The sequence below is a fragment of the Myotis brandtii genome, unplaced genomic scaffold (genome assembly GCF_000412655.1).
Source record: "Myotis brandtii unplaced genomic scaffold, ASM41265v1 scaffold112, whole genome shotgun sequence".
Classification (NCBI taxonomy): Eukaryota; Metazoa; Chordata; class Mammalia; order Chiroptera; family Vespertilionidae; genus Myotis; species Myotis brandtii.
This window is the reverse complement of record NW_005353838.1, coordinates 10,334,175-10,350,399: the sequence shown is the minus strand read 5'-3', so window position 1 is coordinate 10,350,399 and position 16,225 is coordinate 10,334,175. Positions and strand designations below refer to the sequence as shown.

Below are 16,225 nucleotides of genomic sequence, written 5' to 3'. Positions count from 1 at the left end.
ACATGAAGTGGTCCTGGGAAGGAGGCCTGAGGGTCAAGGATGAGGAGATTTCTTCTCATTCTGTAATATATTGTACTGTTTAAATTTTTCACCATGTGCATCTATTAATTTTTCCAAAATTAAAATTTTAAAAAACACCAAAATTAAAAGCGGAACAAATAGATGAATTTTAGAAATGGGCAATCTGTCAGAGGGACAGTTTTGATATTTCATTCTCAATTAAGTCCTTGCTTCCTATTGCCGTGTAAGGACGCTAAAGAATCTTTAACACCTCTTCATTCTATTGAGAGTCCTTGGTAACTCCACCTCTTTGAAATATTTAGTATATAATTAATTAAAGGTTAATTTTCTCCAATAAAATATTGTCAGTAACTCCCAAATATTTCATTGAAATGTCATGCCCTCTTTGAGGCTGTAGGTTTACTCATTAAGAGTAGTGATTCCCTTGCCTCTTCTTCCCAGCAAGAGCAAGGGACCACTGCTCCAAACTGGACTGGAGGGAGGTTCGTGGTGCATGTCAGACCCAGTCAGACTTAAAATTTCTCAAGAGACAGTTTCAGATAACTACAGCTTCATTTTCAATGCTTTTTACCAATTGTTTGGTCCCAACAAAATAGCTCCCACTGAACCGTAATTTGTATATCCTATTTTTAATTGTAGAGGAAGCGAGAAGAGAAATTAAAAATTGAAGATAAATAAAATTGAATGCAATACTTGTCCTAAAAATGTTGTCATAGGTTGAAGCCAATTCTAGGCGACATGATAACAGGCGACGTTTGCCTTTCAGTCTCTTTAATCTCATTTTCAGAGTTTCCCTTTCTTGTGTTGTCCCATCAGATGCCCCCACATTCTGCCTACTACCAGAGCACCTGCTTCCCTATCAGCCTACACCCACATCCCTCATCAATAGATGTTCATCTAGAGTCCTATTACCTTAAGGCAAATGACTAGTTTATCCTTTTTGTAAACTAATTTATGCTTGAATGACTACACAAGCTGCCTAATCTATTATTAAACCAAAAACCCTTGCTGTGGAGATGTGGAAATTTGACTTGAAGTTGGTTCATATTCAATTTGAAGTGTCTCCAAAAAATATCAAAATAATGAATTTCACTAGTAATACTACCAACACTTTCATTTTACACATAGAGGAACTGAGGCCCAAACAAAAGTGTGTTGTTTAGAATGTAATTAACTGCAAGTTTACCTGCACTAAATAGCTTGGATTAGATTATTTTAAAAGTTGCAGTGTAGACCACAAGTAACTGCTTAACAAAACTTCTTGATCAAATAAGCTTTTAAAAATAAGTTATTAAGAACTAACATAAGTTATAACTTTGTTTTAGGTAGTACTTGAAGAGGTCTTTCTTCTGCACAATGTCCTTGCCTCATGTCGCAGAACACCCCTGCATGTCTTGAAATGCATGTGACTTGTTTGTGCTTTAATTAACAGTACATGTGGTATGTATAGATTCTTCACATTAACTCCTATGTCTTTGATCGGCTTCTCTAAGTACAAGTAATTCTATAGCAAATGCACATTTCTCTTCTTTATACTATAGTTTTTTGCAAGAAAAAAAAAGAATTGGCAATGTTTTCTATGTTTATAGTAGAATTGTTCAGAAACTTCAACCTGTAATATTTTTTCTTAAGAAATTTGAATTTGTATTTGGAATTTGTTTTTAATTATTGTTTTATTATAAGAAGATCGTAACTGGACAGAATAGGAATGGGTTTTAAAAAGTGATCATTGAGTCAATCTCTAGCTCTTTTACTCAAAAATCAGGTAATAGGTGCTACTTTGGTTGGGATGGTCACATTAGTCATGTGACGCACAGGAAGATTCTTCTATGGCCTGGCTTTGAGATGACTGATGATGATCTCTCCTTTTGGCTGTAACTTTCAAATTCTTTGGAATATATAAGCACTTTGGAATCCTCTGTTTTTTATTATTAAAGAAATTACTATTTTCTTAAAAGACAAAATTAGCCATTTTAAAAATAAAGGATAGTTGTCATTCATTCAACAAATATTTGAGTGATAAGAATCAGGCATTCTGAAAGAATATACCAGTGACACAAACCACCCACTGCCTCTTACCAACTCATTTCTGCAGGTTATTTTAATGAAATGAACATCTGAAATAGCCAAAGCCTACACTAAAATCATCTGTGATATCAGTTAATAGATTAACTTTATTAAGGAGATCTGTTCAACTTAATACTTAAATTTTTTATTGTGTTTAGAAATTTCTTCATAAAATTGTTACTGGTTTATTCTGTCATTACACTTTATTTTTAATATCTATAAAGAATTTGAAAGATAAACACATTGATATATATGTTTTATTGATGCTCCCAAATAACTATACAAAATCATTTTCTAAAAGATTACTGATCTATGCTTTGAGATTTTTCTACCCAGGCATTTCTTCTCTGTACCAGCTCTCTCCTTTAAAATGATGGGTATATTAATAAAAATGATATGATTTCTATTTATTTTCATTTAGTTAGGGAATAATGGTCCCCTAAGTTCTTAGAACTGACTTGGTTTAAAAACATATGGAAAAAATTTCTAAAAAGTATTTAGAAAACAATTTTTATAGATATAAAATAATATCATAATGCTGTAATGGCTACTTGTGAATAAATATTTGAACATTATCTTCATGTAAGTTAAACTGTTAAAATTTATACTTTTAGCAGAAGGCAAGATTCCACCTGATGCAACATTGATTTTTGAGATTGAACTTTATGCTGTGACCAAAGGACCACGAAGTATTGAAACATTTAAGCAGATAGACACAGACAATGACAGGCAACTCTCCAAGACCGAGGTAATTTAAACAGATTTCGTGTGTACAGCCTAATTTTTTATCACACTTTAAGTACATGTTTGTTACAACTCTTATTTTTTTACTTCTACCTAGTATGGACTGATTACTTAGCTTTTAATAGGAGAGCTGGTTACAAAAAATTGGAGCTCCAAGAAGAAAATATGCTTTTTCAAAACAAAACTTAGTCATTCTGTTCAATTTCTCTTCTCCCTACAAGAGGGCCATTACAATACCATACTAATCTCTAAGAGGCATTTCCAGCATCTAGACTACAGGAGCAGATTTCTTTTAAGCAGCACTGTAGAAATGTCTAACAGGGCAAATAATTCCCACCTCATAGGATTGTGAGGATTAACTACATGAGGTTATGAAAAAGCTAGCAAGAATTTAAATTGTATAGATTGGAAAGTTAGTAAACAAGACCCAGGAGTTCAGCTACCTAGCTTCTGCACCCCAGTTAGTCTTATATATGGATTGAAGAATTAATAAAGATCTTGTAATAATAATTTTTCATACTTTCTCAGTACATTTTTTTACTTCTACCTAGTATGGACTGATTACTTAGCTTTTAATAGGAGAGCTGGTTACAAAAAATTGGAGCTCCAAGAAGAAAATATGCTTTTTCAAAACAAAACTTAGTCATTCTGTTCAATTTCTCTTCTCCCTACAAGAGGGCCATTACAATACCATACTAATCTCTAAGAGGCATTTCCAGCATCTAGACTACAGGAGCAGATCTCTTTTAAGCAGCACTGTAGGAATGTCTAACAGGGCAAATAATTCCCACCTCATAGGATTGTGAGGGTTAATTACATGAGGTTATGAAAAAAGCTAGCAAGAATTTAAATTGTGTAAATTGGAAAGTTAGTAAACAGGACCCAGGAGTTCAGCTACCTAGCTTCTGCACCCCAGTTAGTCTTATATATGGATTGAAGAATTAATAAAGATCTTGTAATAATAATTTTTCATACTTTCTCAGTACCAGGTATAGTTATAAACCCAGTAGTGTGTGACCTTGACAATATATGAGGTAGACACTATTGCCATCATCTCCATTTTATAGAAGGTGCAAATGACACCCAGACAGGTTGCTAAGTAACTAGCTTAAGGCCACAGCTCTAAGTGGCAAATCCAGACTGCAAACCCAGCAATCTGACTCCACTACTGTGTTCGTCATCATGAGTCCACCCTGTCTTTTTCAGGGACTTGACATCATGAATGTTTCAAGGCTAATGTTTATTTCATTGAAGTCTGGTGCCTTGTCTCCCCTCCTATTTGGAGGCAGTTTAACATGCGTAACTCTTATCACTTAATGAAAGGCAACTGGGTCCAGTCTGGTGTGGCTCAGCAATTGAGCATAGGTCATGAGTTTGATTCCCTGTCAGGGAATATGTCTGGGTTGCAAGCTCAATCCCCAGTAGGAGGCATGCAGGAGGCAGCCTATTGCTGATTCTCTCTCATCATTGATGTTTCTATCTCTCTCCCTCTTCCTTCCTCTCTGAAATCAATAAAAATATTTTTTTAAAAATAAAGAAGCAGCAATCACTTTTTAAAACAGGCAACTGTGTCATTGATTCAAGTGATAAAAAAAAGTAAGATCCTTTTCTGTTTCTTTTTCTCTTCTCCAATCATTTGCCCACCCTAATTCTACTTCCTCCTCCAAGATCTTAGTAAGGACTTTTCCCTGAAGCTCTTTGGTTGATCAATAACAGAAGAAGGATAAGAGAAGGGGAACATGCCCCTTTCCTTAAAAGTAGCGATTAGAGGCATGGCAAACTGTTCTCTGTACAATACTTTCTGTGGACCCATCACCCTTTTTAGAATGAACAGCAGCTGCCGATGAATTCACATAGTACTCAAGAGTTCAGCCTGTGCACACAGACCACTCAATATCACCTGTACGCCAACAGACACGTTCTTCAGTATGAATACTCCTCAGTAGACCTTAGGGGATCTTCAGTTCTTTTCTGGAAAATAGAAATAGAGAAAGTCCAAAATAGAGACCTGCTTACCTACATTTTGCCCAGATTTGCCTACATTCTTGAGTATCAGGGATTAGCTGCATTATCACTAGATAGGTAAGAGTGATTTTAACATGCTTGATTTTTGTAACAATCGCTATCTTTCCTTGACACCTGTAAACATAACTCTAATCTTCACATCAATCCTGCAGTATAGATTCTATTTCCTTCCTTTTTTTTCAAATATATTTTTATTGATTCCTTCCTTTAACAGATGACAAAATTGAGGTTCAGAGAGGTTAAATTATTTATCCAAGACCACACATCCAGTACATGGCAAAGCCTAGATTTCAAACATGAGCTAAAATAAACTACTTTCTTTCATCATCAGAAATATTTAGTCAGTTATTTCTTCAGTGTAAGTTAGGTGGAGGAGTAGGGGAATACAGTGTTTTTAATAAAGTACGAAGTGAAAAATAGTATGGACCCCATTGCCAGCAAAATTATGCACTGCCTTTTTGTACCTCTTCACTGCAATGTATTAGAGAAGTACATTTGGATAGTCGACAATATTGATGAGGAAAATATATTTTATTTATTTAGAAGCTGAGGAATATTTTATGCTATTTAAAATTCTTTATACCTACATAGGATTTCTAAGGCTCACTTGGAAGAAAATGTATCTTCATCATATAGGACCAAAGTCCCATTTGAGAACAGTTGATAGATCCATTAGTCATTCTAATTAAAGTCTACCAGCTAAGGATTGCGTTTGGGATATGGATGCTAAAAACCTCTCAGGGTTCAACTTTAGCCTTTACATATACTCTTGCCTCTACAATGCCCAGCTGAATGTTATTTCTAGATCATTGTGCATTGATTTCTTTATTATATATTAATGCTTTCTAATGGAAATATAATTGAGTCCCACCACACCTTTAAAAAAAAAGAAATAGGTGAAATTAATTGTAATGATATGTTTTGTTTAATTCAGTATATCTAAAATATTACCATTTTACATTAAATCAATATAAAAATTACCAAGTTATTTTTATTACCTTTAAAATTTGTTGTGTATTTTACCTTCAAATAGCATATCTCATTTTTATTTAATCATACTTCAAGTGCTTAGTAGTCGTCTGTGGCTAGTAGCTGCTATGTGAGGCAATGCTTATAATAATGTCTTGGCTTAGAGAAATATCGTATTACATAGAGAAAAGGAAATACTTCAGAATACCTGTTCTTTATTTGACATTATTATTAGAGAGATTGTTGTAGTTTGTAGATTTGGAAGAACTATAGAAGCATAGAACAATTAAGAAACTTATATTTTAAAACCTGTGGTTGGTTTTATTGATTATGCAACATATTTATTAATGTTAGAGATCATAGAAACACCAATTTGTATTTTATTCATTAATGGAAATCCTTGAGAGTGAGTTTCCTTTGATAATGTGGATAGTGTAGATTATTGGAAAGCATTTAGTTTCAACAAAATTCAATTTATATATTAATCTTTAAACATATACCACTAACCATCTATAACCTCAGGGGAAGATCGGTTTCTGAATCAAGAATTGCTTCAAAGATTAAAAAAATAAGACCTCAGTTTTTTAAAATTTTATTTCACTTATTATAAGCATTCTTCCTTATGAGTTTCTTTATGAAACATTTCTTCAAAGTTACTAGAAATGTATTGTGAATTCTTCTTATTAATGAAATGTTATTTTGGCCCTCTAGATAGATCAGTATCTGAAAAAGGACTTTGAAAAAGATGATAAGCCACGTGACAAGTCATATCAGAATGCAGTTTTAGAAGATATTTTTAAGAAGAATGACCATGATGGTGATGGCTTCATTTCTCCCAAGGAATACAATGTATATCAACATGATGAACTATAGCATATTTTTATTTCTCAATTTTCTTAGCTACTTACTGTACTTTATATATAAAACAAAGTCACTTTCTCCAAGTTGTATTTTCTACTTTACCCCATGAGAACATATTTTGATCTCCTCAATACATGTAACTTTGGAATAAATGTGAGGCTATTTTGCAAATTTAATTCTGTGAACATGAGTTGCAGGCCCATGAAACTGACCTGTGTGTCCCAGTGGGCAATTTTCCTGCTTCAAGAGATAGGAGGACATCTATGGCAAAATCTACAAAACTCTCCCCAACTCTAACCTAACAACATGTGCACATGTTGTAAGTAACCATTTTTTAATGTTTTAAATGTTAAAATGCCCATATTTTTAAATTTTTCAATAGGGACCAAGGAATTAACATTTCACTGTTTATACCTCTCATAGCATACGAGTAGGTAGTAGTATGTAAAAAGCATAGAACTTAAGAGTCTAGTTTTGGTGTGCATGCAGGAAAATATAAGTTGTATAACCCTGTCCCACAGAGAGCCTCAACACGGTCTCTATACTTTTTGGTGCAAGCTTCTGACTTTATATATTTGTTCCAATAGGGAATTGTTAAAGATGTTTGATCAAATCATGCCTCTTATAGCAGACATAATAGTCTGGACTGCTCTGAGTCTTGTACTCCTTTAGACATCATGATAAATGTGCTACTCCTCTTCCTTCTTATAGGCTTTTATATTTACCATCCCTAACTTTTTGTCTTGATTTTAAATTGATGTCATGGTATTGCTTAGTTTTCAGTTCCTTCTCTCTAGTATCTCTATCCTATGCCACTTCATTTCACAATGATTTTGTTATTAATTATAAGTGAACATTACAAACTGACATGCCATTAAATTTTTGATAAATGTATAGAATTTATTTTACACATGAGGATACATGAGAATATCAAATGATAGAAATGAGGATTCATAAATATCTCTCAGAACTATATGTTAAATGTTTTATATATTTTCAAAGGAGAAAAGAAATAAATGTACCATGTCAATTTTGTGTCAATGGTCAAATCATGACATGGTACAACTTGTGGAGAAAAAGAAGTAAGAGATGCTGTAGATGCAGTTGGTACCAAAGAAAGGGCACATGTTTATTGGAGCATGTAAGGTTTAGCCTACTGCATGTGTAGGAAGGAATGGTCAGGCCGTAAATAGCTCTATTCAAAACAGGTGAGTTCAAAACAAAGCTTTTCCATTTTCGGAAACTTGCTCTTTCCAAACCACTGTATCTTGTAACCTATTTCGATATACTGCCATAAAATCTGTTACTTAAAAGGGTAGGGATAACACAAAACCCACCAGATTAATGGTGTCACATAGGCATAGCACAGAGTTTGACACTTCATAAAACAAAAACGTTTACTATTTTTTCTTCCTGCCAATATTGCATCATTCCTCTGCCCTATTTTATAACTTCTCACTTGCTTAGTCAATTCTTAATCTCTTTACTTTCTTCAGAAAAACCTGCTCCGTGGAAGTAAACTAAGTTGGTAATAATATGCTTTGGTTTGGAAACTGCCCCCACTTGCTTTATATAAAAAAGTCACTAGACCCTTGTTTGGTCTGTATCCTCATATTTGCATTTGAATCATATACTCTGTCTAAAAATACAGTGACAGAAGATATAAATGGAAATTATCAGATAATACAAACTATAATTCTAACCTTTCTGTCCCATTGTTTTCATACAAAGTGCCTTTAAACTTATCTTTTAAAAGATTATAGTTGATGTTAAATGAATACGGAGATTGATTCTGAAACTAATCACACTTAAATAATTAAAAAATAAAATTTTAATCATTCTACATGCTTTAGTGCACAAGTAGTTCGTATTCACATGATTGCATTATGCCTTCATAGGTATATACCAACTAATGAGTGGTGTAATTATACACTGTGAGTTCTAGAATTTGAACATATTATTTTTGCGGTTATTTTCATATGGGTAAATTTAGTAAATTTAGGTGGTTTATGACAAATTTCAGATGTCTTACAGAGTAGATGAAAAAGATCTCTTAGAACTAAATATGTTAAATGTTTTAAACATCTTCAGGAGAGAAAAAAAATAAACATTTCCTAGCTGTCTTAACTTTAAAATGACAGCAGTGAGTTTTATAAAGCCAACACTAGCGAGCACATGTACATAGCAGCCCATTAACCCTGTTAACTGTGTACTCAATGCCCCACACTGAGCTCGGTGTGCTTTTAACTTGATACTGCAATTAAGCACTTAGGTTACATTAAATTATTAACACATTTTTCTCATTTTACCAGAAATAGGGCAATAGTTAAAGCACCATAAAGTCGCCTCTTGTGCACTCTTTTCATCTTTAAATGTTAATTAAAACCCAATTAAAAATAGTTGGTATTTCAAAAAATCTCTATGTAAAAAGTTACCTAAATGATAAACTAAATCCCTAAAATACTTATAACATGGTGGAAGATTTTATGGAGGAGCATCTACATTCTTAATTTTATATTTAAGCCTTTTTTTCATATAAAAATATTAACCTTCATACAAGTTATGAGGAGACTGTTCAATCACCTCCATTTTATATACATGAAGAAAATGATGCCCAGACAGGTTAATTTCTTTCCCTCTTTAATTTGCCACAATTCATTTTGGAAAGGTGTGTGGCACGATTGCACCTTAAACACCAGCAAAGTGCATTCATTTTTCATTTTATTTCATTCTCTTGTGCCAAATATCAAAACAAGGAACTGCATGAAGTCTCACGTACTTCTGCCCATCAACAGAGCACTGAAAGCACCCATAAACCGTCTCCCTTTTTAAGTTCCCCATCCCACAGAGTATGCAAGGTCCTTTTGGAATGTTGTGATTAAGTAAGTTAACACGGATGTGAGTCCCCTCTTTGAGTGAAATATCAGTCATGCTGAAACGTTTATCATAGTAGTCAGTAAAAAGGTCGTCTAAGTAAAGCTGGGAACGAGAAATGACATCCATCACTCTTCTATCTAAAGACAGAAACAGAGAAATGTGTCAGAAGTCAAATAAAAAAAACATAGAACCAAGCTGCATTTATAACCATGTGAATCTAAGCCATCAGTCATGAAATAATTTGGCTTTTAAATTTAAATTCTTAAGAGGATTACTAATAGACAACCTCCAGTATTGACCCCGGAAGAAAAAGAATATATTTGAAATACTCTTCAATGGACATGGACATACTTCTTTCAAACAGTATGTTTCTCAATCTGTAGAGCACGGCAAACGTTGCTGTTTCTTCCCTTTCAAATCCTCCTTTTGACACTGAAGTGACACAAAGGTCTATGAAAGAAATTTAGAAGATGTTATAAGTTGAACTCAGATTTTGTGGTTGATGAATTCTGGTACGTGACTTCATTGTATTTGTTTAAGTTAAATTTTACATATTTTTAGGAAAGGTAACATTCACATGGTACACAATTCAAAGAGCACAACAAGGCAGTATAGTGACAAGTCTCTAGACTACCCTGACCCCTGCCTCAGTTTTCCACCCCATAGGTAACCATGTTAACTTTCTTGTGTATATTTCCAGAAATGTTCCATATATTTTACATGCATTAAGGAATATGTATGTATGTATGTACATAAAATTCTTTAGGCTCAAAATGTTATATATTACACACATTTCTTTCAAATATCTCTTAGAGATTATTCAATGTCAGGATATGTGGTGCTTCCTCATTCTTAGTATTCCTTTGTATGGATGAACCATTATTTAACTAGTTGCTGATAATAGATCTTAAGGTTATTTCCAATCTTCCACTATTATGAACTGAATATCCTTATCTCCATATCATTTCACACATGTAAGTATATATGTTAAATTCATAAAAGTGTAAGTAAAGCTAAAGTATATGCACATTTTAAATTTTGATGGATATCAGTTCAGACTCCTATCAATATACATAATTGTAAAAAACCTACACCCAAAGGGTCCCAAAGAGAATTTAATTTGCATGTTTTGTTTTGTTCCTGGATCCCAAGTCCCTCTTCCAATAGAACTGCAGAAACAAACATAAACAGGTCTAAAAATGTTTATAAATTACCGTGGCCAGAGGGCTCACTTGCCTGGTCCTTTGGCCTACACCTAGACTTGAGCTGGCTGGCCTCCTAACCTTAAAGGTCTGTAAAGTGTAGAAATCTAAAGTGAGCTGCACTGAGGTATTGCATAAGGTGACAATTTTAGGGGCAGTATTTGTACTTTTAACGTTATTTTTAGGGAGAGCTGGGGCGGGGCGGATCTCTGATAGATAAAATTAAAGAAAAGTTGTCTTTGGGTATACTAGTTTGGGTGCCCTGACATCTTCAGGCATCTTACTGTCTACTTACTCCTCTATTTGCCATAATAAAAAACTACCTATTAGAAGGCCATGTATTATCTCCCCATACGTCAAGGAATACTTTTGTCAGTGGACTGCATTTTAGCTCTTATCTGTAATTGTAAGTGGGGTGGTGGGAGTCTGTAGCCTTTACCAAGAAGCAGAAAAGAAGTACTGGGTAAGTAGGGAGTGGAGGGCATTTCCTAGCTACTTCATCCAAGCATAAGATTGACAGTGCTGCCCAGAGGTGTGGCTCAGTGGTTGAGCATTGACCTATGAACCAGGAGGTCATGGTTCGATTCCTGGTCAGGGCACATGCCCCGTTGGGTTGCGGGCTTGATCCCCAATGGGGAGCGTGCAGGAGGCAGCCAATCAATGATTCTCTCTCATCATTGATGTTTCTGACTCTCTCCTCCCTTCCTCTCTGAAATCAATTAAAAATATATTTTAGAAAAAAGATTGACAGTGCTGAGAGCATCACTCTTCTATAATTAGAGTGACAGTGCTGAGAGCATCACTCTTCTAATCTTAGAGAGACAAAGCGAGAGAATTAAATTCTTAAAAATGTAATCAATTCAGTGTTTCATGCAAGTCACTCACTCACCAAAGACACCATCCAAGTAAATGAAGAGTTCGAAAACACTGAAAGCTATGGTTGTGTGTGCTGGGAAAACAATAGCTTTGTCCCTTCCCCTGGGATTTTGTTCATCCATAAAATGAAACTATATTAAAAAAATAAATAACATCATTAAGGAGCATAACATGTAAGGATAGCTTTTTGGAGGAACATAACATTTCCTTCAATCCTATCAAAAGGAAACAAACAAACAACACAAAACACTTCTCCAAGTAAAGAATTATCCTACTGGAAGTGAACTTTATAGCAGAGTTCCACATGGTCCAATGGGATCTCGATCTATATTAGGAAATAGCACTCACCACTCTCTCACTTATTTGGTATTGGAGCCAATGATTAGTGCTACCACAATAGCTAAGCTCTCTGGCATAGAAGCCTTTGTCTTTCAACTGCAAACCAACTGTGTTTAAGTGCTAGAGCTTTTTTTAAGCCTACCCTGTCTGCTGTTCCAAAGCCCCCAGAGCTTTCAGCAGCTTTCCAAAGCAATCACCAACAAGTTCATGCCCAAATGATCCAACGTTAAACAATTTGGTGAGCAGCTAAATGGAGGCTTTATTTTCAAAGACTTGAAAAGGTTATCATTGAACCCTGTCTTTCTAACATTTAGAAATCAAGTCATTATTTGTGAATGACAAGTACAAACATAATAATTGAAGTAATAAACAATTACTTTTACGACTTTTAAAAAGATTTAACATTGAAGTATGTTTAGCCACTGACAATATTATTTTAGAAAAATTATTATAAAAATATAAATTCAACTTTTAAAATGTAAGTATAAACTATATCACTTAAAAATAATATCAAAGAATTCAATAAAAGTATTTAATTTCTATTCTTAAAACAGTATTTAAATAGCAATAGGAGGGACTCTAGTATTCTGTTTTCATTATATTACATGTGTTTACAATCCAAATTTTCTTAGATTTTTTTTCACATTCTAATACAGAACCATTACTGTGTGAAATCCTATATATCCTTGCAGTTCTTTAATCTCAACATTTGACAAAATACACAAGTCCCATTCGAATTTGAGTATTTTTTTAAAAATTCCCTTGCAGCCTTCTAACAAAAGAAGCCTAATGAGTGTGGCTTTACCCGCATGGACTCCCCACGAATTCCAGCATGCACAGACAGTGAGCACTGTCGTGTGGTTCGAATGCTTTCCATGACAACACACAATACTGCTTTTCTGCTGCTCCTTGACTGACGTATCAAGCTGTGGTCAAAATTAATTTTTCTAAAATAAACAAGAGAGACAGTCACGAGAATCTATGGCATCTGATTACATATCACCCAACACATTTTTTGCTATTTTGTATTACTCATTCACAGTCTACCTTACTACAGGCTTACTACAAATCAGAAAGTATGCTCAAAAGAAATTTAATAATCTGCCTCTCGGTTCTATTTTCTTAAAACATCTTATTATAGGAGTCTATTGGAGAGACTCTCTTAGCATATTTGTTGCAAGCAGATGCCTGTATTCTTTTAATCTAATAATTTAGCAAATGTGTTCATATCCAAAGCAATTTTGTGGAACAATTTAAAATTCTCTTTAAACCAAATGATTTTGGATATCTACTCCTATCAAAAGTTTGGGTATATTACTAATTTGCATTATTTCAAACAGATACATTACATTACTAAAACAAACCTGAATGTTTTAATAATTTATAATGAAGTTTATATAACTAAAAAATTTAATGAAAACACTGCAGTATAGTAATTATTATACTGACCGTGAACTAATTTCCTTGAGTAATGTTGAAACTTCCACTTCATGTTTAGTTACTACACCAAATGAAGCTTTTACTGCAACAGAATCTGATCCAGTAACGTTAATCCCAACATCATTCACAATATGGTTGCCTCGCCTTCCATAGAGTGAAACATCTGATTCATCTTCATAATTCAGTAACTGATAAGATGAAATACCTTTTTTAAAAAAGGAAGTTAATATTTTTCAAATGTCACTAATTATTCTAATGTAGATTACATATGGTAACACATTAATTTACTATTTAAGACTTCATTACCCACCTGTTAAGAAAGGCAAAGTTTCAAACCAAGATTAAAAATAGTCATTCAATTAATTAGAAAACAAGAAGAAATAAATAGCTAGAGTACTTAAAATGAACTCAAATTCGACAGAACTTCTTATGCATCAAGATCCACTGGATAGTTGAAAGAAAAACACATGTTTTTAAGAAATAATTTGTCTCAATGTCCATTTATTTTCTAACCAAGTCTGTAATATATTTCAGTTTGCCAACTGTAATAAGTAAATCATAAAAAAAAATACAAATTATTTTCATCTTATTTGACCATGTGAGATAGGTAAGATTAAATAAAACCTCCATTTCATAGATGAAGAAATATATTACTATGCCATTTTCTAAGCTGATCTGGTTAAAACAATTTATAAAATAATTGAAATAAAATTATACAATAATCTTATAAAATAGGTTTGAAAGTTATTCAATCAATAAAGATTTGATACTATTACAAACTTCAGGCACTTAAGTTAATCATAGTAATAAAAGTTGCTTACCAGCTGAAATTTCTCTATCTCCTAGAAGAATATCTTTCAGTGTAAAAGGTGTCGAGGTAAATTTATATCTAGGAAACAGAAAGCATCGCTTCTTTTTCACCACCAGACTTAGAGGTTGGTATTTGTCCGCTTCACTGAGGCTTGGAACAGGAACTAATCTCCCTCCATCTCCAACTTGCTTGACAAAGCTCTTGGTAGCAGCCGCAAACATATTAATATAGTATCCAAATATCCATCAACTGCAACCCTCAGATAACAAATCCATATTTGCAAAGAAAATCAGGCACAAATCTAAGTCTTACTTGATTTTAAATATAATTATACACTTTAAAATACAAAGCATGGTTCCACCAAGTAGTTTACAGTGTACAGTTCACAACACGGCCTCCCTTGGTGTGCTCAGGTGATGAATTATAGATCAACAGTGTAAAGTGATATACTAAAAGTAAGTCTAATTTGGAATTGCAGTCTATAGCACTAAAATATACACAGAAAACTAGTAAGTTTAAAATGCTAGCAATGTCCTTAATGAGGGTCAAGGTTAATAGTTTGCCAGTTTTGAGGGAAACAGCCCTATGGGAACAATGCAATTAGGCACTAACATTAGCCTGGACACCAGCTACCCTGTACCTTGTCCAAAAGAAAGGGAATTCTTTCACAAGTCCATCATGCCAACTCTGGCAACAGAAAAGTACTGTTTTGAATCCTTATGGTATACAGTTTATTGTTTCAGCATTTCATTCATTGTCCTTGTATGATTACAGCAAGTGATTAATATCAAGAGTCACAGACTATAAGGAAACAAATGTATGCAGATCTTTATAAAATACTGAATGAAAACCACAATACATATAAATAACTGTATAAACCTGTGGGTTTCTTACTCTGAAGTTGGCACATGGACATCTCTTTGAAAGGGGATCCTACTGTCTTTATTTTCGTTTTGTTTCATTATTATTCCAGTAACTCAGCCTTTAAAGAGAGCTACATAAGGATTTGGCTTGTTTTTTAAAGGAATTTTGTGGCTAAAAATACACTTTAGAAACAAATCTGAGTGCTGAAATACTGTATTGCCATAGTTAGGTAGCTGGTAATCGATACAATACATATATAGAGGCGGTAGGGGGAGGAAGAATAGGTTAATTCAAGCCTCAAATAATATAAATCAATTTGATTAGGTTCTGGACATTTTTTTTACATTTACTTTCAAATATCCAGGGCTCACGTGCAAACCCCCCAAAGAACAGTTTTTAATAATGTCCCCTTGTGTGAATAATCTTCCAAAACACCAAGAAACCACAGGGAGTCCTTTCTGCAAGGGGCTAGCAAGTCCCTAGAGAAGCGACTGGGCATCTCACGCCGCTGTCTGACCCCTACACCAAAGGTGGTGCATCCCAGGCAAACGCCATTACGACCAGCACCACAGGTGTGCAGGAACAATATTTAATTAGAATCCGGTCCGCAGAAAAGCCTTCCTTTACACCTAACAGGCCTTGCTGGGATCCGCAGGCCCCGCATTTATCTCGCGACAAAAGCCTGTGAGACAATGACGCCCCACGGAGCAAGGGAGAAGGAGGGGGGTCTGCGGACGTGCCCGCGAGCGCCTAGGGCAGGGCTCCAGGGGAGAGCCCCCCGCAGCCCTCGGGAGTCTCCAGCTTCGGGCCAGGCCCAGGGATGCTCTCTCTAAATTTTGCCTTTGGAATTTTGAAATCTTTGGCTTAAAGTGACGCAGTCCTCATCCTTCACCCCGCCTGAAAAAAACAAAATAAGGCTGAGCTTCAGGCCCACAGACCGTGAGACTTGCCAGCTCCACAAGCCTCTCCCGGCAGGAAACGGCCTCCTTCTAAGGACACAGAACTGAGGCCTCCAGAGGCCGGGCACAGGGCGCCGAGAAGCCCGAGGCCCCAGGTGGGTGGGTACGCGCGAAGCAGAGCCAGGGCTGGGAGAAGGGGCGGGGCCTGTAACCAGGGGGCGTGGCCAGAC

The 16,225-nt window shown here is 34.8% G+C and overlaps 2 protein-coding genes across 5 annotated transcripts in view; one reads left to right on the top strand and one right to left on the bottom strand.

Moving 5' to 3' along the window:
• FKBP7 (FK506 binding protein 7) overlaps window positions 1-7,688 on the top strand; it is a 12,086-nt gene extending 4,398 nt beyond the window's left edge. For 2 of the 4 annotated variants that reach the window (XM_005857634.2, XM_005857635.2), the window contains exons 3-4: window positions 2,706-2,836; window positions 6,538-7,688. In XM_005857634.2, the coding sequence (XP_005857696.1) occupies window positions 2,706-2,836; window positions 6,538-6,699 (293 nt within the window). In that variant the 3' untranslated portion in view covers window positions 6,700-7,688. Of the gene's footprint in view, window positions 1-2,702; window positions 2,837-6,537 lie in introns of all 4 variants that reach the window. The other 2 variants (XM_005857633.2, XM_005857632.2) reach the window with 1 other exon arrangement.
• A 486-nt stretch (window positions 7,689-8,174) lies between these two features.
• Window positions 8,175-16,171, bottom strand: DFNB59 (deafness, autosomal recessive 59). The gene is made up of 6 exons (XM_005857631.2): window positions 14,243-16,171; window positions 13,431-13,626; window positions 12,787-12,928; window positions 11,656-11,773; window positions 9,916-10,014; window positions 8,175-9,701 (listed from the first exon to the last, which is right to left on the bottom strand). The coding sequence occupies exons 1-6, from the start codon at window positions 14,451-14,453 to the stop codon at window positions 9,409-9,411; spliced, it is 1,059 nt and encodes a 352-aa protein (XP_005857693.1). The 5' UTR covers window positions 14,454-16,171; the 3' UTR covers window positions 8,175-9,408.
• Between the last annotated feature and the right edge of the window lie 54 nt (window positions 16,172-16,225).